Here is a 23,575-nt window from a genome sequence, read left to right on the forward strand (position 1 = left end):
GCATAAATACACAAAAACTGAAGCCAAAACAGTAGGTGTGTTGAAGTTACAACAACTTTTAGGCACAAGTTAACCTTAGAAAGTGCCAGACAATCTAAAATTTAGGTGATGCTACCTGTTCCAAGCATAAGTATGAACAGAAATGTTATGGTATCAAATAGTCATACTTTATACATGTGATTACCAGCCTTTATGTTCTGCTGCACAGCTGATGACAGTCTTTGGGGATATTTAGTTTGCTTTTGTAGAGTTATTTTATTTTCAAAAACTTAGATGTATCACATCTGCAATAAGATAATATGAATTGCCCTGAATGGATTGGGCTGCCCCTCATTGATCCAACTTGAGCTACACCACATGTCATACAGTCCATCCAGAAGAGCTAATCCTTAGTCTTTCGTCTTCAACATCCACAAGCAACCTCATATGATTGTGCCAGATGGCTGAGACAATAATGAATGACTGGTCCATGGACTGTTTTTAACAATTTCTGTAAAAATGAGTCAAAATGAGTCTGAGGAAGATATCAGAGATGGTGCAATAATGTCTAGTTTCTTTTGAATAAAAACAAAGAACAAGTGTCCTATCACTGACATTTTATCTTTAGCCAGTATGATGTATAAATGTGAAAATTTACAATGTGAAATAATAAATGAGGAACGTCTGTTGTATTAGGAAACAAATACAGTTCTCAATAATTACTACCAGCTTGAATACTAAAATGGTAACAGAATGTTTGAATTCTTAAGTACTGCATTTCTTAGCAATTTTACAGCATATCAGCTTGAAAGACATGATAGATACTTGCCAGATGTGATACAGTGGTGGAGGAAAACTATAGCAGAGAGTCTATTTATCCTTAGATCACCTCTCTCTTTCCCTTTCAAACCAAAGATAAATGATTTCAGAATTTCGTAATGATCTTGCAAGATATTAAAAGTTAGAAGAGCTAAAAATTACTATATTAAAATGAGTATTTTTTTTCATTCTAGTGCTAAGAACATAAACCTTTCCTAAGTCCTTCTTAGCAGCACAAAAGACCTAATGCAATGACGTCATCCTGGAGTARGGGAAAGGATAATCTTTCTCGCTGCATTAGCAAAGACAAGGAGTTCAGATAAATATACCACCCATCATGCAAAACTGTTTAATTACACCCAGTCATAAACTCTGTTATAGCAGACAGATGTGACAGATTGTAAAAGCCATGCATTGTTTTTGATATTTCCAGTACCTTTTCTCCCTACAGTAGAGCAATATGTTCCAAGGATTTTTCCACGCTTCATCTCTGCTCTTCACCTTCACTCCACCAGCTGTCACTCTGGTGACATTTCCCAAGCTGAAGCTGACAAAGAGCAGGGTAAAGCTTAAGTGCTTAAGCTGTGGAGATCAGTAGCAATATTTTTAAATATCACATAACACTCTGTTTTGCAGGCAATTTCTAATATTGTTACTTGAATGGACAATAGTGTTTAACACACAACCAGTTACACGGAGATGGTTTCAGTTGATTTAGAAACTGTTAAAAGATCATTTAACTACAGGAGATGGATATTTTCTCCTTAAAATTGTTGATTAGCTACCATAATATTTCATTTAAAGTATAAATGAAGGAAGTCTAAGTGAATAGACACTGAGAAGTTTCTATACAGACAGTTGAAAAACTACTGATAACATACAAAAGAAAACAAAAGGACAGAGTAGAGGACAAACATTTAAGTATTTTACTTCCTCATTTGCATATATTCTCTGCCAATTTGTTTTTCTGATTCTAGAATTGTAATTACTGGTCTAAATTATCCATGATTCTAGTCTAAAAGAAAAGATCAAGAGGAATTATCATAGTGAGGACCCTTTCTGCAATAGTTAAGCTTCCTTCTGAAATTTTATTTCTTGTCTATTATTTGAGCTACTGTAGTCTAAGATCAAAATACCCCTTAGCACTAGCATTTTATTCAGTCTGTAAATAAACTSATCTCACGTCTAAAATTAAACTACTTCAGTCCTCAAGCAACAAAAGGACTTGACACAATTTTCCATAGACCCCCAAAATCTTACCTCAAGACAGTGATTTTAAAGACATTCAAAATTGTCTTTCCAGTTTCCCAGCTGGTGTGGTTAGACTGTTTTTCCATTTTCATGTGTGCCTATAAACTACAGAGGGGGTGAATCTCAACTTCTCTTTGCACCRATAAATTTGGTGGGTATTTTTTTGTTGTCCTTACTGCACTATGTTTCAGGAAGGAAAGTTATCGCCATCCTCTCCGCCCTGACCATGAGGTGACACTGTGATATATGCAGAAGGGGTTTTTGCAGGGAACAGACACAGCAAGCTCATCGAGTTCGTATGGTGTGGCCATACCCTCATATCACGGTGTTCTCACGGCTCTGACTCCCAGGCACCCTGCCTCAGAAGTGTGAAGGAGCCCCCTAGTGTGAAAAAGGAACTGAAGAGACCGTCCATATTTTGCACACGAGTAGCCTCACAAACCCATGAGTGCAAAGCCGCGGTCGGGCTCCAGGCATTGCTGAAATGCACAGGAGCCAGCAGCTGCATTTATAACATCTCCTGGATCTCATCACTGATGTACAAAAGTATACAGATATACTTCAGGCTGGTCTGGATGGGTTTTACACGTAATGCCCCTCCAGAGCTAATGCGATCTAGCTAGAGTGCTGCCATTAGTTGATAAATGAATCCCAAATCTTGAGAGCAAGGCAGAAATAAATTGCAGTTTCCAGGAGTTAAACAATGGGCTTGAATTTTCTAAAGTAAAAGAGACCACAAGAACTATTGATAAAAAGCATTTAAAGAGAAGAAAGTCTTTCTGTAGACCCAACTTAGAGGGTTAATTGTATCTATTATGTGCTGATCACAAACACAGATCTTATGGAGATGTAAGCAGTTTGCTCTGTTGTATAAATAAAACTCAGAAAACTCTAGTGCTTAAATCTGTTAGCTACTGATATTGTTTAGCAGCTCTGTCTCTCTATTATGAGGGATATATCTCTATAAAAGAAACAAATTTCTATGTATGCTACCACAGTGTTCAACTTCTATAAAATTGTCATAATAGATATAAAGACACAAAAAGCCATTCAAAAGGCAATATATGCCACAGTAGTACCTGTGGTATGATCTGAAGACACTGCACAGCAGCTGTTAGAAAAAGATCATACATAGACACAGAGAGAGGGATTCAGTCTTTACACATGTCAATACAATGCAGGTCTTTCCTGCATGAAACCTTTTGCATAACTAAGCTAAAAAGATTGCAAACATGATGCTTATTTTGATTGGATTCATTGTCAAAATTGTGAGATATATATTAAATGTACTTGGTCTACAAATTACATTGTTCCTTGAGTTGTATAGAGAAAATATGATTCAATAGTTTAAGTTTTTAATATTTAGGAATATAAAGTGAACACAGTTGATTGGACAGAATTTTGATGGTGCTTAGAATAGAAAGTAAAAACAAATAGGAAGTTTAAATTAATAACTGCTTATTTAATCAATTACTGTCTAACTGCTAGAAGGATAAGAAAAGAATACCTAAAATGCTGGAATATATTTAGGAAATTTATTAGAGTAGTTCTTAAGTGATATTAGAACACTAGAATTAATGTGTGAGAGGCATAAGCAATAGCATGTGAGGAGAAATTGCAAATAATTATGAGAAATCTCAAGAGAGGCAGTTCAGAGAAACATTTAGAAGCCTAGGAAAGAAAACTTAGGCTCATTGTAGACAAGTGGAATTTTGAAATTGACTTCATTTTACTTCCCACTAGGATTTCATCCCAGATAAAGACCTGCAACTTTTCAGAATTTCACAAATGGGAGTAATAAGAAGTTCTGCAAAATCAGAGCATCATTCTGCTTCAGGCCACTGAGCTGTAAATCTTACATGAACAGCCACTCTCATTAAACTTGCAGAATTTCTCACTTCCGGCCAGGCTGCTCAGCCTCCCTGGGTTATTCTGGCACCTCCATTTCTGGCTAGCAGAAAGGAGTGCAGAGGAATGCAAAATGAAAAACAAGGGAAAAAGTGAATCCAGCTTTCCCAAACCACAGAAAACTTTCATTTGGTTTACATTGACCAAAGCTGCAGTGAGAACAATGGTCATATTTTATCTAAAAATCATTCTGCAGGAAAAGAACAGCTTTMATACAGGAGGACTAAGAGAAATATATCTGCATTCATACTCAATGTATATGTACTAAAAGGGAGGGCGAACTCTTTATGGATTATGGATTGCTAAGAGATCACAACTATTATAACATTTATGCAGTAGCACAGTAGCACTTTTTGGAAGGAAAGTCAGAGGAAGCTTGATATAACAAGCCTATTACTTCTTGTGGTGAAACTCATGTGCCTAAAGACAAAGGCAATATGACAATGGTACAAAAAAAGAACCCTCTAACTGCAGGGTCTGTGATACCTGAAAATGCCTTAATCTCCCCAGGAGACCAGCCTATTCCTCAAATTACATGAAATTAGACTGAGGAAGAAAACAAGAAGATATTATAAGGGCTACAGATAACTGATGTGGAATAATTTATTTTCCATCCTCAGCCTATATATGTCAATACCATCAATACATTTAATTGTAAAAGTTTGGATAATTATTTGAAAATATTTGTGGTCCTATAAAGTCAAACTTTGGGGAACAATACAGTATATCCAAATATCCTTTTCCTATGTGCAACTGGGATCCATGTACTAGAATATTAGATTATTAATTTCAAGTACAGTTGATTAGGTCATATGTAACTACAGACCCAAATATCTAAGGACACAGAACAGAAACATTTGAGCAGTCCCTAATACTATATCCTATGTACCAATAAAATCTTCAGATACAACCCAGAATCTATGCCTTCAGATGATCAAAAGTTTTCTTCAGAATCCTCCAGGCTTTGAGATGCATTAGCAATTAAAGAGGTAAAAATTGTAGGTGCTGAAGACTTGAGAATTAAAAATGTCCATGCTTTCTAAAAAACAAAGAAGGAATAGAAAAGATTCTCTGGAAGGGCATTCTTTATAAGAATTGGTTGCCATATTTTCTCATGTATTTTTTCATTCTGCCACAGAGTTAATGAAACTGAAGAGATATCAGAGTTTCAATAGTTGGAAAATATATATTTAGAGCTTATAACCTACCATAATTAGTTTAATTGTAAGTCTTTTGGTCATAATTCTGAAGGAGAAGAAATCTACATTACTAATAATTCCTTATTCAAAACATGCAGGCTTAAATCTCTGATCCTTGCAGTCTAATGCAGAGGATGTCATGATGCGCAAAACCACTGGCCCAATGTTGGAATATTTTTGCAGACTGAAGTATATTTGAGAGTGTTAGCATTTACAGAGTAATTTGAGTGACTATAGAACTCGACTGCAAGAATAATACAAACGAAAAAGTGTTCAGCATTTCAAGGATACTTATTTATCCTGTTGCTTTTTGACCAAACTCCATTCTTTTGCTTAAACATCCATGGATGCACTAAGCTGAGGCCCAAAGAAATCAGACATACTCCAGGAAGTGGGATATAGAAGCTAGATCAGTTCCAGAAAGAATTAGGATAAAAACTCAATTCTTTTCAGATAACTACTTCAACATAACCACAGCCCTTTTAAACTTTGTAATATTCCTGATAAAACTGAGAAGATACCTAGTAAAATAAAAGGACAATAAGGCCAAATAAAATAAGACACTGAAAAATATATTTGACTGATGCTGAAGTTGTCAATCAAGTCTAAAAAGGTCAGAAAGAAAACATTAAGAAAAGTAAATAATTCTGGTTACTTAAAAAGAAAGGTTCTTTAAATAGAAATGAATTGCCTTGAAAAGGCCATATCAACTTACTTAGTGAGAACTTTAAAAGCTATGACTGGGGAGTATATTCACTCCTGAACAAGTAGGATTGCTTCCTACTTGCTTTATAAACAAACTKTACTGCCTATAAGTACTGCAGTCTTCAGTGATTCCTGCAGAAACTATAGTTTTGATATTTAAGATATTACACTGGAACCACTTTCTGTCCACACCATACCAGATCTGCTTTCATCGTCATCCCCCTGTATCTCTTCAGTAACGGTGTTATTCAGCACTGACTTCCTTTGGTTAATGCTGTTGTTTATAGAACTGAGTCTTCTAGCTTCTCATGCAGTATTATATCTCTAAAGCATGGAGTACAAYACCAATGCAAGTGAAAGGTTAATCAAGAATAACAGTGTATTTTAGCTAAGGTTTTGTTTTTGCTTTGAGACAAAACTCCCTGTCTTGCCCCAGTAGCTTTACCCTAATGTCTATGTATTTCACTTTTTCTTTTAATGGATTCTTTTAATGGACTCTTTAAATGGATTTAACAGGAGCACCATGACCTCAGTTAAGTGTGTTCTTCCAAGATTAGATTTTTACAAGCACTCCTGACTCAAAATATGATTAAGAGAAGACAGGTATATGGTTCARGCATTGGTCTAGTCCTTAGGAGATGCAAATTCAGCTCCTAGTGCTGTCACAGGCTTCTCAAGTGCAAATAATTTATTGATAGATTCTTTAAATTTTACTCAGACTAAGCAGTATCTTTYTCTACAATGAGCTCTCCTAATTTAGGACAAGGTACTGCTTAATGTCAGTGAAGGTAAAAAAACCTTCACTGCCTTTTTTACCTTCACTGACATTAGGCCTGTTTGATAGCCTTTCTGTCTTAATTTTCCTGACAAATGGAATAATCAGAAGTATTGTTAGGCTATTTTCACAAGTGAAAATATCAATCAAAAATTTCCTGGAATATAATTCGCATTTAAAATTTTAGTCGTAAGAAAACTATGTGCAGGATGTCAAAAGCACTGTGTAAGTCATCTTTATGCACTTAAAGTAGACAAGTACTTTCTGGTAATTACAGGAAAGTTTAGCAACTAAAAGTCTAAAAATTGTTTAGAAGGTACTGCTCAAATTACCACATAGGTACAAAACTGAATCTTGTTGTACAAGGTTGGCTGTTTTTTTGCTGGCAAAGACCTACAGCTATCAAGATTAGAATATGGTGCAGAGTAAATCCACTGAAGCTAACTATATTACACACAAACAAATTTAGCGTGAGAGCAAAACGAGCCAGTTGCTGTTCCATATTTTTTTTCTTTTTTTTCTCTCCTGCTTTCTTTTCAGTTGTCACTCTTGCTTCTATTAAGGGAAGAAAAAAATGTCTGTCTTCACAGAAAATATGTCAACAATGGCCTGTTCCCAGCTGCTAACCTTCTTTAAGGACAATTAACATAGAAATAGAAATAAAAGTTATAATCTGTGTGACTATTGATGCTCTCATGGGTAGTATGACAAGTATTGGATGAGTAACTTTCATTGTTATGCAAAAGATATTCAAACACTCTGCCTCTAACCTCTACCTCTGTTTCAGTCAATACTGAAGTTCAGGAATAAGAATAGCATGTTTGTCATTTGTTATGTGCTTTTATTTCTCAGAAGACAGCTGAGGAAGAGTGATGGGTGCCACATACTTAAAATATTCATTATGTAGTGAAAAACAATACATTGCTAGTTATATGTTTAGTGTTATTAACTCTAGGAAATAGTTATTCTGCTTCATTTTACATGAGTATTCTTTGGTTCTTTCCTACTTCAAGGAAACACCTCGCATCCACTGCCTGGAAACCTTTCTAGATACCACTAACATAATATTATTCATTGACCTGTACAGGTAGAAGAAAAAGGAAAGAATTGTCCATTATCAATATGATCCCAAGCCCACTAAGGGCAATGCGAATCTTTTCACTGATTTTAGTAGATTTGGATTAGGGTTTGTGCAAGTAGCTTCTGGCACCTGAGTCATCAGGAAATAATCCTGGCTGTACTAAGAGATTTCTCAGTGACTAGGATTTCACCCCGCTATGCTTCTTTGTTTTTGTTTGTTTGTTTATTTTCACATTGTAATTCATTTTGTAACCCAAGTAATAGGCAGTTTTACATTGGTTATATGATCAGAAGAGTATAAAAGGTCATATTATGATTGATCGCCCTTCCTCCGCATACAAGTGTAAGCAGTAATTGTTTACTGTAAGAGCAAACGTAAGAAGACAAGACTAAGTATTGTCATTGTGGATGGAAGACTGTATTACCATTGTCCTCCTGGATGCACTGTAGTGTGCAATATTCAAATGTAACAATGACCTACTAGTTTCTAATTGTCTTGTCCTAAACTTTGATAAATCTGGCTATTCTCATAATAGTGAATTTCTATCCAGCAAAGCATTTTTCTGGCCAAAGTATATAATTTTTGGCAGCATCGGCCACTTTCCAGGCCTGGAATCTGATGCAGGCTTGTGAATTGTTCTATGTTGGCAAGGTTTTCGCCCTCTGGAGCATTGAACTGGTGTAAAATAATACATTATATTGTTTCCCTCTCTTTCTGCTAGTTTTTTGGGTTTTTTTCCTCAAAAGAAATCTAACCTCTAAAAGCTCTGCTTCCTATCCCAGTGCAGTACTCGTGAAACTACAGGGTTCGCTCTTCACACATTGCAACTGACTTGGAACCTATGGTGTGACGCATAATGGGTCACACACTGAATATACATAATGGTCTCCAAACAGGAAACAACTCCATAAAGAGCACAAAGAAAGAAAAAGGCTATTTGTGAGGAAATATCAGTGAGGGAAAACTGTTACAAACTATTTGGAAATAAATTTAGGGAAAGGGGAGTTTATTTTTAATTATCATACGATGAAAAAACTCTGAAAGCATATTTCTAGTTAAAAAATTACCTCCTTCAGTCCTGTGGCAAACTGTCTGATAAACTCAGACCATGTTAAAAATTAATGCACGTTAAATCTATTATAGAATATACATACACAGATGAATTAATTTCTCTCTAAATAGATTTGTCCTACAGTCTCCTATATATGGCTTTACATAAGTGAAACAGATGTTTTATTCTCTATTTTAAAAGTTATGAATTTTTATTTTCTCTTAAGAGAGATATTTTCTCCTAACTTACAAATATTAATTATTTGGGCAAAATTCTCAGTATAGTCAGAATTTGATAGATTTCCCTTATAGCGATGCTAACTGAGGGCCTAGGTTTTCCCAGCCTTACTCACTCCAAATTTTAGAGGACAAATCTTTAAGAACGAGCAAACATCTTTCTGCCTTAGACTTGGTAATTAATACAATCCAGCATTCTACAAAGCAAAGGCCTAATGCAATTTCTCAATATTAACAAATGCATATGCTTCCATAAAGATTTTACTTGTGCATACTGATAAAGTTTATTCTCATGCATATTAAATTAGACTTTGGAGTTAGAACATCCATTCATTGAGTATTTATAAATGCTAATATATGCTCATTTTGATGAATACAAACAAAAATCAATCTAAGCCTAATTATTTTATAGCACTAACAAAACATAGATGGAAAAAGGAAACTAGATATTAAATTCTATAGCTTTTTATATGTAATCTGTATGCAACTTCTGTGAAAATCAGATTGACTGCTTTATAAAGTTTAAGCCCTGAGATATTTCTGTTATGGTACTTTACAACAGATCTAAGTTTTTTGCCTCTTTTTTTGTTTGTTTGTTAGTTTCTTTAGTTCATAGAAGTATCAAAACACATTTCTTACTGATTGAACATAGACTTGCAATTTTCCAAATCCTAATTAGAAATTCCAGAGTTATTCAAGAAGTGTAACATATAATAGCATACCATTTATCTAACATAACAAGAAGATAAAATGTGGTATCAAAAAACTCTTATTAATAAAACAGCAGATTGGTCAGTATGTTTTTAGGATCAAACATACGTTATCATATTTAATTATTAAAATGGATAAATAGGAAATTGGCTTTGAATTACACAAATGACATACACTTTGTGACTAAGCACAAATCATTTGTAATAGAATTTCTCCTCCATGGGAGGTTGTAATTCTTCACAAAATGTCTAGGTTGCTTGACAATTGAAAATTACACATTTCACCTATAGTCATGTTTCTAACATCAATATTGTCAGCAGAAAAAAAAAAGCAATCAAGTATAAGCAAGGCCTACTGAATTACTCCACTGGCCTTGCATTATTTTTAGGGAAGTGCTGTTAGTACAGAAGCCAGCTGTTTAACTATTGGAATTCTGTAACTTGGCCTGTTTTCAGTGAACTTCAGAACTGTATGACTAAACTTCATATCTGTTTGTAGCACATGGAAAGAAACATTCACATACTTGGTACAGTAGATTAAACAGGAGCCAAAAATTCTATTAAGTAAGCTTTGACCTACATGATATGAAACCTCTTTTGAGCTAACAACGACAAAAAAGGAAAGAAACCTCCAAGGACATCAGTGTACGTCAGCAAGAAGGAATGCCTAGGACTGTTATATGTCCACAGGCAGCACTTTGAAGGTTGAGTAAATATAAGGAACTTTCTGATAACAGCTGGGAGGCAGCACTGAAACGGTGTCAGAATGAAGAGAAAGGCTGTATGGGTGCCCAATATAGTAACATAGCAGGATCAGTCACTATTTTAAGGCCATATCATCAAAAATTTAAGGAACAGAAAACTGATATTAAATGTATAGGACTACCAGCCATTTTTTTACTCATATGTTTTTCAGGCTTGAAATTAACTGCTTTTTAAGTCAGACAAAAGCTCAGGCATGTGCATAATGTTGCCTACAGCCATTAGCCCCATTGCCTGCAAAGAAGTTTGAACATTTACTTAGATCTAAGTGCATATTTTAGTACTCTGATGAAATGAACACATCAAATGAGATGTGTTCTGTGTCCTTCAGAAGCACGTAGGTAAAGTGCTGATAATATCTGTAGAAGTGACAGTATCTCCTCGTAATTCTTTATTGCATCCTTGTCTGTGATAAGAGCTGTAATAGCCAAATTACATGTTAAGAGGACAGCAGCAGTTTAAAATTTGTTAATGATGTCAGATGTCTCTCAAAAGCTGAGTTTAATATTACTGGAAAAAAAATCCTTTTGTGCTTATTTGCTTTGTTTATATTACAGCACTTCAAATAATATCAATTTCTGTATCACATGAATCTCTTTCATACAAATTCTAAGCTTACTTAATTTGCTTTTTCCTTTTTTTTTTTTTCCCTTTGAAACTTTTTGGGATATTTTAAGAGAGACAATTTCAAAAATATCATTAGACCAATACTATTGAGAGAATGAGCATTTAGCATGCCATGTAACCAATGAGTAATTTTGTCTACAAGTGCGTCAAGTTTCATTCTTGATCACAGCACTAATGTGTCCATGATTCCATTCCAAATTCATTACATGCTTCTTAGAGGTTTTTAAAAGAGCTACAAGATGTTGTATCTTACTCTCTAAATGTCTTACTCTATCAGGAAAAAATATATTTTGTATATATCTTTGATTATAGTAAAAATAATTTTCAAGTACTCTGAAATAACCCCTTCATAAGGCATAGATGCTTTCAGAAATACCAGTGACAATCATTAGTCTGTGAACGGTCTCAGAAGAACAGTCTGACCAAAAAGTATCACTAAGAAAAATTAGGGACCCAGAATGGTTCTACAGAGGATTTGCCTTCAATATGTTGACTTCAATAAAGAGCATTTGTTTTCCTAAACCGTTTCCACAAGAGAAAGACATTTGTAGATCTCATACCCATGGAAGGAACATTTCTTCTATCAAGCTCTGTTATTAATCCACTGAAGTTCCCAGTCTTCCAGGGTACTAAATTTTTCTGTTATCTTCATAAATTCTTTTTTTTTCTAAAAATAAATTATTTTCTAGGTAGAAAATTAACAAATGAACTGTCCATCCTTATTTTTACTATTATCAATAGCACTCCAGGGACCCAACTGAACATCAAAACCTGTTAGCTGCTGTGAAGCACCATTTAGAAGAAAAATTCTGAATGGAATCCTGAATTTAGAAGAAAAATCTTTAGAGGATGTTTGCTTGTGGGAAATTGGTAAAAAGCAGGAAAAAAAAAAGGGCAYGATAACTGATTGAATATTGATATACACAATTCAGATGGGTCTATGAGCCAGAGTTACACGGCATATCCAGGTATAGAATTTGACCTTCTATGTTTTAAATGGGAAGCAAATAAAACAAAATGTAGAAAAGCTCACAGTATCCAGAACAAAAATGTCACTCCACATTTCATTATAGCTGCTAGCTTTTAGAAGAGTATTAGGATAAAAGAACCTTATTAATAGGCTTCAGACTAATCTCCAGGGAGAAGTTTGTAATTTATATTACACCTCAGTGAATGACAATGATGATCCTTTTTTTTTCTTTATCTTCATATTTATATTCTTCAGTGATACATAGAACAAAATACAAATGTACATGCACATACACAAAAATATTACCGTAATATAATCTTGTTTACTGCTCTGGTTAGTCTTAATGAAAAAAATAATTTAGTAGAAAATGTACAGTATAGAGGTCCTCAGCGGATTACAATGTACCAAGTAAGCACGTTTTTCTTTAATTTATAGTCCCTGGAAAAAAAGATATTTAAAAAACCAATTGTCTGAGTTTACAAAACTCTCAGGGATAATTAGTTCTTAGCTGACTGTATTGCTGGCTAAAATGTTAGACATATTTTACCACTAGAGGTCTTTGTACTTACGGATGTCCTGTGGCCTCAAGGGTTCTTCATCAGTGAATTTATGTATTAATCAGGGAATTGCAAACTGTAATATTGTCCCCTAACAGACAATTGCAGGACAGGTATATGAATATCAACTTAGAATCTTCTTTATAAGCATAGTAGACAAGAATATCCCAAAGAAAAAATGAAATTTTCATCTTTGTTGATGTTCTTATTCTTTAACTAGCTTGAGTAATTTCTTAAAAGCCTCTGGCCAAATTCCCAAACTCTGTAAATAATAGATTTTAGTCTATGATAAAACTAAACTAAAATAAAATAAAACAGAAAGAAACAGAAAGAAAAAAAATTGAACTGACTAAATAGAGTTACTTCATTTTTTTTGGCTCATGGGACACTTTTCTTTCCCTTTTCCATATTTTGGAGGCTTTATTCAATGTGGAGCATTCCCTAAATGGAAACATTYAATGTTGAAATGTCAAAACAAAACATTTAAGCTTTTCAGAGTTTATTGTTTGAAACCAAACTCTACCTGAATTTAAAAATAGGTGCAGTAAATCAACAACTACATTTTTTTTGGTGAATTTACTGTTCATTCATTTCTAGTATCGTAATAGGGCAATTACACATTCAGCTGAGTTGCACAGAAACTATAAACCAAGGAAATAATGGTCTGTAATATTTATAAAACAATGAAAACAACAGCTACTAATGAAATCAAAAAGACTAAGAAAAACAGAGTAGAAGAGTTCTACGGATGAAAATGTCACTATTTTTCAGAGCCGCATGAGAAATGTAAGACATTCACCAGTTAAGTATTTTCTACAGCTGCTCAGTGAAAGCACAAAACACAGGAAAGGTAAACCATCTAATGTCAGTCTCATTTCCCATGTTGTATAGATCTGTACAATATATATATATATATTTATCTTTATCTGTTCCGTAAGTCATATTCCCACTTTCGCTGCATTTTATTGGTTACTACATTACCTTATTTCCTGCTTTCTGATAGCTTTTGATTTTTCAGCTCTTACAGTCTGTATAGCAGTATACCTTATTTATTACTCTTTGTGAACACATTTTAACTTCACATGGATAATGAAGATAGCCTTCTTTCAATTAGAAGACTTGCCTAGAAACATTAGCATTATTGAGAAAGGAAATACTTCACAGGCACAATCTACAATCTATATATCAGCAATCTCAACAACCTGTYTTCATCCAATAGTTAAAGGACAAGTTTCCTAAGTTAGACTTCTAAATGCCTGATTTCAGCTTCTTCCTTAACCCTTTTCAATGGCAAGACAGTTCAAGAAAATCCTTCTCTCTAAGAAGATGAGACATGATTTTGCTCCAACGGTTAAACAACCATTGACAGACATGGTAACTGGCCATTTATCAGGAACAACCTTTAAAGACGCAACTGAAGACAGGACCTTACAGTAGAGTCATAGAAGYTGTATCTCTAACTGTCATTGCCAATTCAGATACAACAATGTAATTTGCTGTGATTGCTTCTGAGGTCTCTGCATTTGCTTCCTAGCATAAAATTTTCCCTTTTTGTTTTGCACAGGTAAGCCTACGGGGTACGGATCCAGCAGTAGACGCTTACACCACAAGGGAATAGTGGATGAATGCTGCTTCCAAAGCTGTGACCTGAGGAGGCTGGAGATGTACTGTGCTCCAATCAAGCCACCTAAATCTGCACGCTCTGTACGTGCTCAGCGCCACACTGATATGCCAAAAGCACAAAAGGTAGGCCAGGCTGGAAAAAAAACAAAACATCAACAACGAAAAATAAACAAACCGAAAAAATCCTCTCTTTTAGGGAGAAAGAATTCTGTCAAGGCTGGTTAAATAAACAAAAACTAATTTTTCCTGGATAACAGTGGCTGTAGTAGAAAACATGTAGAAAATGGAGTGTTTATGTCCATCTTCCCTCTTAGAATACTCAACATAAATTTGAATTGTTAAGCTAGTACCTGTGAGGCTTTACACTCTTTCTGAATATTAACTGACYGGTATTCACATTATCTCATCATGAATAGCACAAATCATTGCTTTGCAGAGAAAATCCAACACTCACTGATTAAAAACTGACCTGTTCAGAACCTTCTTGTTCATCTTCCTATGTCAAGAAGAGGAAACGAATGACCAGGAAGAAGAGCACAGCTTTTGCTATTCATGTTTAATGCATAAATGAACATATGCTTTTCTTTTTCCCTTAACCAGTATTTTGACTTTTTTTTTATTTACCAAACCAAATTAACTTAATAGTGAAATTATTCCATATTTTATAATAACTAGTTAATGTACAATGTGCATATTTTTATGCACTTCAAATATTCCATGGCATTTTTTGTATAATCCTGGAGTTCAGAATCTATTTTTTGTCTCTGTGATGCTTGATGCTGCACCTATAGGCATTTACACAAATCTCATCTGCCTTCAACAGAGTTCAGATAGACTGTCTTTAGGCTTGGCTAAAGACGACAAGCTCATTRCCCACTCTCTTTTATTTGAACTCTAAAGCTTTCTTCATATAAAATTCACTTAAGGATAATGAAAGGGAACAGAATTCGATTTTTTAAAAATCATATCAAAGAAAAAAACCACTATTAAAGAGAAATATATTGTAAAAGGAGAGCACTGATCAGAAAGAGAAGAAAAAAATGTTTCTTAGTGGGAAGCTGAAAAATCGATAAGAAAACTGATGGGAAAAACAAATTGAATTTTTCCTTGATATCTGTACATGGAGAGGATGAGGCTGAGAAAACAAAAATACAGTATGGGAAGGAGAACTAAAAATTTAGTTTTGTGATAGACAAGATGAAAATGCAGAGGAGTGAGAAAGGGAATGCATTAAGAAGTTAATGTAAAGGAAAGGGAATTATAACAAGATGAGCATTTTCTATAGCTAAAGGTTTAAAGACACAAACAAAGCTCTGCTTAGTTGCAGCCACAATTCATTCATTTGTTCCCCCGACACCATCCCATTTATCTATATTTTCTACAGTCATTAAGAAAAAAAAAATGGAGATTAACATAATTCCAGCGGCTTTTTATGCAACAAATATATGTAGAGTTGACACCACATATGTGGAGTGGCACACCTTTGGACTTGACACCTTATTTTAAACCTCATTTTAAACTGACACTATTCTCATTTTTTCCAGTCAGCTGTACATACCTGAATTAAGGAAAGCAATGCTGTGTTCAAATATTTTATTTTTATGTGCTCTCTTAGTATGAATGCACTTAACTAATCCATAGTGTTGATATGTTTCTCTTCTAATTAAAAAAAAATTAAAACAAAATATTAAAATTATTGAAACAAGTTTATCTGCTTTAAAATATCTTGCTTCTCCAGTCGTATCATTTTTCCAAAGAAGTTAATGGCAATATTTCCAAGCATCACCTATTCTGTCATTCTTACTTTTTTCTTGAATTTGCAGTTCACATAATTTAGAATGTAGTTTGGAGGTTTTTTTTAGGAGTATCTAACAAGAAGTATACGTTTTGCTTAGTGACCACTGAAACTAAATATAATTAACAATTCAATAGAATAAATTCCATATTGAGACACCTTTTATTCTGCTGATTTCAACAGCAATTTTATTCAGTGTGTCCATGAGACAGAAAGAGCCAGGCTACAACTCTTCTTCAAATTCAGTGCTATAAGGAACAAGAGCAAATTTAAATAAATAGGAAATAAAGAGAATAAATAGTCTAAATCCATGGTAGGAAGTAAATATCATTTTAAAAAGAAAAAAATACCTTCTGAAAATGAGTATTTTACTCAGAAATATTCTTCAATATCTATGCTCTTTCTTCCTCCCATTAAAGAAAAAAAAATTACTGCTAATCCTTATAGGTTTGTATTTCTACACTGCACACAAGCTAGAATGATGAGGGCCAGGAATGTGGAATGATTCATTTAATGAATGTAATTAATTAAAAGTTCATGAATTCCAAATGCCAATCTTGTGATGGAGATCAGCCTCAGGAGCTAATTTTAATCCAATTACAGAGACTGTACATGTACAGTCAAGCACAACAGTCAACAAACTAAACATTTCCCTTGCTATAGAACCATTGCTTTTCCAATTATAAGACCTTTATGCACAGGAATGAGCCAAGAGCACATACCTTAACTCCATCCTCATGCGAATGCTCAGGTCCCATCACCTCTTTCGTTGCTCTTTTGCCCTCAGCCCAGGACAAAATTACCTTAGACTAGAGCAGTAAGTCGTATTTGAACTAACTGCTCAAACAGGAAATGGCATCACAGCACAATACTATAGCTACGGTCTGACCATAACAAGTTCTCTAGTGAATTGATGGGATAACTCAGAGTACTTTCCTAGGCAGATTTCAGCACTGTGGACCTTGAGAAAGCTGTGAACGACAGTAATACCATTCCTATTAGCTCCAGCAGGCAAACTTCTTTCTCAGGCATCTACCAAACTCTCATCAAAGAGAGTGTCCTATCACACTAAACTTATGATTACAGTTTTAAACTGAGAGAAACCGGAGCAAGAAAGGGAATCTTAAGTTCTAGCTTTTGTGTCCCATCTACTTTTCCTTTCCCTTTTCCTGAGAAATGCTATTAAAAGTCTACTTATCTTTAAATGAAAGAAGATGTAACAGCAATTGGGAAAATGGCTGAACAGAACTTTGAAGAATTCTGAAGAGCAAAATTCTCTGTTCAAGGAATGAAACTGCTCTTTCCACAGCAATTTCCAAAACAGAGGCAAAGACCTTTTTGAATGGAGCACTTTTATAGCACAAAGTTAGTAATTTAAGATTACAGTGCACCGGGAAAAGGAAGGGAACTGTTAAAGCTGTTTTTAAAATCCAATAAGTAAAGAGGAAATGTAATGCCATGCTGTCCTCATGTATCCTGAGTAAAAGGATCAGGGGAGTAGACATAATTTTGCTCTTCCTTAGATTTCTAGTCCTTATTTTTCTTTAGGCCCCATATGCAGATATATGCACAAATGTATACCAACAAAGTATGTGGATTCTCACAGAAAGAGCAGATGATAGCCAAAATTTTGTCTAATATTTGAAATTTAAATGAATACTAAGTGGAAGCAAGAGAATGAGGGAGGTGATGTTTACTGTAAGAAAATACCAGTAAGAAAACAGATATTGCATAACTTCTTATGCATTTTTTGTGAGATTGGCAGTGTCTTTTCTCATTGGCTCTGTAACAACTCACAGATACATTTATAGGTCAAAATATGCATTAATGGTACTAATCTTAATTTCTAATTCATCCATGCCACATTGTGAAAGTCAATGAGAGCACATTTAGGTGTAGCAGCAGAATTTGGCCCTTTCAGTTCAGAAATTTACTCTCTCCCCTTGCTCACTTTCCAGCCTTGTTTTTCAGTTACTGACCACACTGCCTAGTGAACTTAAAAGCTTTTCACATAGACTCTAGAGAGTTTGTAGCTAAGTTATAATGTCTGTTATTACAAACATTAGACTTTTCATTTATTAGCAGCAAAGCCAAGGGACATTTAATGCCAATATGAGGTTTGAATATCCATCCTAATAGCATAAGAATGCTGCTACATACTTCCCAGTACCCTTCATCCTAGTTAAATGACCTTTACTATCACTGAGGTAGCTGTTATCCTTGTGTTAATGCGATACTGTCTCAAAAAATCCTTGATGAAAATGACATTGGCAGAAGTTTGCACTTCTCTGTTCATAAACTGACTTATACAAAGCTGACTTTCAGCCGACTGAAAGTAACTGTCATCTTAAATGCTTACTTTGTCCAGGTCTGTAATGTGAGCTCAGACACTCTGATACCTAAACAAGCATCATAGATAACAAGCTTGTTTTTAATTACCATTTTTTTCCAAGAATTAAGGAAAAAAAGGCAAGCTTTTATACGCCTGCTCAAAAGCAGATCTGAGGATCTGATTCAGGCATTCACACTTTGTTTTCAATTGCAAAAGATTGTGTTATATGGGTCAAAGCACTTTCTGGAGTGCATGTTACTGCCATCACCACCACTGCCACTTCTTTATATTTATGGACTTGAAGACTTATTCTAGAAGAGAAACTGTTTTGAAAGTAACCTGCTACATTCCCTGAGTTTCAAAGGGAACCCGTAGTTAGGACAGCTCTTTTGCTGTCTACCCACCAGCAGTAAAAGCTGTAACTTAAAATTCTGTTTCACTTTAATATATGCTGTGTTTTCATGACTAAACCATTACAAAGTTAGACAATAACTTTAGAAGTAATAACTTATCTTTTTATTTGGGAAACATATGGCTCATTTTAAATATATGTATCTTCAGRAAGCCACAGCAGTGAAAAATGGCTGTCATTTCATAAGCTTCTTATTTTCATTTTATAGATGCCTTTAAGAATTTGTTGTCTTACAGCAAACAAGCTGTAACAACAAACTCTTTCTCCATATGCTGGTAAATTCTTCTCAGGAGAACCTTGGGCAACACTGATAAAGTTCTTATTTTGCATTATTGCCATGAGGAACCACTGAGCCAATGAGTAAAGAAACTCTTGTTTTCTTAGTGCATTGTTGCCAGTATAATTTATAGTATTAGGCAGGATCCTTAATAACGGAAGCCCCACATGACTTGCTTTACTAGTGATTCCAGAAAGTGGAATCAGTGAAAGTTGAAAGATTCAATCAGAATGAGTACTTGGAAATGAAAACTAAACTACAGTTCAGGATAAACTGGAGCCAGGAAAGATAATTTTGAAAAATTTGGAATAGAGGGGGAGGGAATAGCAAATTTTTTTTTTTTTTTTTTTTTTTTTGTGAATGAGCAGTATCACTNTATCACTGTTTTTTTATTCAATTTGTATTATAAAAGACATCCTATAGAGGTTTTAGTATAATTTAATGAAGGCAAGCCAGCATTCTATTGAATTGATCTCTGGAAACACCACTAGATGATTAATCTCTTCATCTTCATTTAATATTGCATTTCAGACTAAGAAAGTCTACTAACAAAGAAATCTCTTCATCATGAATATTCATGAATATTTTACTATTAAAAGATCTGGCTCTCCTGTGATGAAAAATCTTAATTTGGCTCAATGCTGATGATTTGTTGGTGGCATCATTTTATCAACAGCTAGTATCACCTGCTTTTTTTTTTTTATTTTGACGATAATAATTCCTCTCATATTCTGACCAAAATTTGTGAAAATGAATGAGTTCTATGTCAACACAAGTTTTGTTGTCCATCCAGTTTAACCAATCAGATTCTGATTTATTTGGTTAGTTTAAAACAATAATATTTATAAATATATATACATAGACTATTTGGATATTTATAAATATACTTTTTAAAGAATAGTATCCTATAAAAAAATTAAGAGCTAATATAATTAGCACCAAATCAAGCTTCTAATTCCTTTCTGTGCATTATAAAAGCAGGTAAAAATTTCATCGTTTCCTAAATTTTAGAATTTAATTTTCTTTAAGGTGAAAAGGCAATGCCATGGCACAGCTGCATGTGCATGCCTAACCTTTCTCAATAACAGATTTTTGGTTTTGATTTTTCTGATGACAATAGACAGGGTTTCAGTAAACAAATTCTTTCTGAAGAGGATTATAAATATTGTGTATCACTTTTCCTTCTAGTCTGGTGTAGAATGGGCAAAGATTTGTGTCTAGATAATATTAACCAGCATAGTAAATGAGGAAATCAAATGGACAGATCTATGCCACAACCATCACTGCTGTTGGAAAAGGGACAGTGTGTGGAAGAGAGGGAAGTGAGGATATTATTCATTCCAAAACCTTTTTGATTTGCCTGACACATAACTTTGTCTGTTTATGAAAACACAACTGATTTGACAGCAGCTTCTCCAAACATCCAGCACTTTTTGTCATGCTAACAGCCTTATCTCATAAAAGACTCACTTGTTTAACATGCAATTTGTAAAATGTAGACAACACAGCCCCATTCAGTAATTCTAAAAACCTCTGCTCACTGGCTACCAAAACCCATAAGGGTCCATAAACCCCTCAGTCACAACTTGAAAGTTCACTGAGCTACCAAAGTAGCTAAGCCCAAACAAGTTCCACTACGCAGAGATTTCCTCTGTCTAAATGCACCCAAAATATAATTTCAGTATGGTAGGCTTTCTCTGAATATCCTTTGTGTGCAAAAATGTAATTATGTTGGAACTACTCAGATCAACAATAGCAGCAATCAAAGTGTTTCTGCCTAAGAGAACTGGGAATTCAGAGTACAGGAGTTTTGCATAGTCAAGTTCTCTGTGGTCTGGCAGAAGAGATCTAATAATTCTACCACGCAGGATAACTATTTTCCCACTAATACAAGTTGTATTATCAAACACATATTAAAATCTATGAAGAATAATATTTTTTTTTCTGCAATTCCAGGAAGTTCATTTGAAGAATACAAGTAGAGGGAACACAGGAAACAGAAACTACAGAATGTAAGAACATGCCATCCACAAGAGTGAAGAATGAATGTGCCATCTGCAGGATACTTTGCTGTAAATAAATTATTTGTTAAACATTGGAAGACTTAAAGAAAATTATCATTTAACAAGCTTGATGCAATCTCAACCAATGGGCATTCTCCCAGTGAACAATGCAACTAAACATTCCAATATTAAGTTTTTAGAGAAAAGAACATTTTAACCAGCCCAGAACTTAAAAACATATATATATATATATATATATATACACAGATATATATATATATCTGTGGTTGATATATTTTGGTAACCTGTTTTAAATGTCCTGCACAAAAACTCTTAAAAGTCCTGTGCCCCTCAAAAGCCTACAAATTTATGGGCCTTTGATGGATCCAATTGCACTAAATTAACCTATGAATGCTGGCTGCTGGAGTCATTCATCAGCCATGTCTAAGTGTTTTTTTGTTGTTTTTTTTTTTTTTATTTGCACTTCTATACAAGCAACAGGCTGTTTGTTTTACAGTGTCTGATAACATTGTTTGTCTACCCCTTCATATTTGCACAGTTTGACATTCCCCATAGCAGCAGCAGTAAGGTAACATAAACAATTTTAAACATCCATTAATTCCATCTGTGGCATTTTGACAGAATATGGATTAGAGATACAGTCATTCTAGGACAGTATTTTTTTTCTTTCTCTTGCAAAGATGCAATTTATCACAATTTGTGAGACAAATGATTTTTAAAAACAATTCAAGCATACATAGACTCTCAAACCGTTAATAATTCTTCCAGGTAATTGTTTTGCAACAGTATAGGTAACTTCTTTCTTCCTCCATATAATGCAGTATGTAAAATTTATCATATCAATAATACACATATATCAAGCAGTATGTAAAAATCTGTTTTATAGTACAACGGTGCTATTTTATAGTTTGTTACATGAAAGGGTCTGGCCAAAACTGTAGGAGGTAAAAGCAAATATGGAAATACTAAGCCAAAGATGAAATTAAGAATATTCAGCTTTGTTTTAAAATGAACTTAAACGGCTTTAGATTCCAATAGAAAAAAAACCTTCCTCTTCTTCAAAAGAAAATCCAGATATACTTATTTCATTTTAGAGGTTTAGATGATGGTGTATTGCAGTTATTTGGAACATGGGTTCATAGCTGCATGGGCTCAGAGGAGACTATTTAAAAATCATCCTTCAAATTATTTCATAGCCTCACTCTTTCTGAAGTATCAGCCTTCTACACTTTTGTAATAGAAGGCTTAATCTTATACTCTGCCATTTCAAATTTTCCACAATTTGATGAGACTAAATCAAGTATTAATGAGGCCACTGTGTGTGCAACTGTAAATCAGTAAAGTAATATAATTATCAGATTACAATGTAAAAATATTGTTCAGAAGAGGGTGAAATATCCTTCAAAATGCTGCTTACAATAGCCTTTCATGCACTCTTATACAAGGTTTCTGGATAATTTCTGCCATGTCATCTTGATATGGAGTGCATTGTTTCTACCTTGAAAAACACTGTTTCCTATGCTCCATTTTTGTATGCTATTTCAAAGCTAGAACTGAGCATACAACAAAAGGATTAAGCAACCAAAAGCATCCCAAGTAGAGCAATGAATTTTTACCTAGAAGAGGGGAGAGAAGACAGTGGAGAATGCACTTTCCATCTGTCCAGAGCTGCAGTGTGGTTCCGCTTGTCCTTCTCCTGCCGTCACACTGCCCATGGCAAACTCCGACAAGGGAAGAAGCATTGCTTTGTCAGCCACAAAGACGCATAAGGGGAGTACTGTAAAATACAGCAATTAGAGGGAACAGGGAAAAGTGAGATCAGATCTGTAAAGGCTCAGTTCTGCTAACCCTTACCTTCTACCAAATTACTGATTCCTCAGTTGTTCCATTCCTTTAGAAAATACAGGTTTTGTATTTTTTTTCCAAGAAAAATGCAGTGTGTTCTCATGCAGTTCTTTAAACTCTCTTCTTTCTCTACAATGCATGTTTATAAGAAAAACAGGCTGTCATTATACTATTATGCCATCATAAATGGAGAATGGTAAATGACTAAGGAGAATGTGTCACAGCTGTAACTGACAAAGGTAGATATGCTGAAAAAAAAAAAAAAAAAAACAGGAAGAAGGTACAGAGAAGCAGTTGGAGAAACTAAGCTAAACTATTTACCACCAATTCATTGAACAGAGGTAGCAATTCTGACCTGTTACAACTCTCACAGGAGATTTTTGGTACGGAAGGGTTGGTAGAGATATTTTCACTTGAATAGCCATTAGGAATTTTGAAGGGCACTCCAAGAATACATCATTCTTTTGATCTGTCATAAATGTAATACATATTTCCATTTTGTGTCCCATGACTCCTGTCCCTTACCTGCTCCCAAGATCTGGGGAAAAGAATAAGAAAAAGCATGAGCCCAAAAAGCAATTTACAGATCTCTGTGGATGGCAAGTTTCTTCAGAGAAAACATTTTGTTGATGCAATG

At 34.4% G+C, this 23,575-nt stretch overlaps 1 protein-coding gene across 1 annotated transcript in view; it reads left to right on the forward strand.

The window, feature by feature from the left end:
- IGF1 (insulin like growth factor 1) overlaps positions 1-21,178 on the forward strand; it is a 43,004-nt gene extending 21,826 nt beyond the window's left edge. The window contains exons 3-4 of the mRNA XM_026038510.1: positions 14,195-14,376; positions 21,026-21,178. Coding sequence (XP_025894295.1) covers positions 14,195-14,376; positions 21,026-21,085 — 242 coding nt within the window. The 3' untranslated portion in view covers positions 21,086-21,178. The remainder of the gene's footprint in view (positions 1-14,194; positions 14,377-21,025) is intronic.
- The last annotated feature ends 2,397 nt before the right edge of the window (positions 21,179-23,575 follow it).

The sequence above is a fragment of the Nothoprocta perdicaria genome, unplaced genomic scaffold (assembly GCF_003342845.1).
Source record: "Nothoprocta perdicaria isolate Ctin4 unplaced genomic scaffold, notPer1 scaffold_210, whole genome shotgun sequence".
In the NCBI taxonomy this organism is placed as follows: Eukaryota; Metazoa; Chordata; class Aves; order Tinamiformes; family Tinamidae; genus Nothoprocta; species Nothoprocta perdicaria.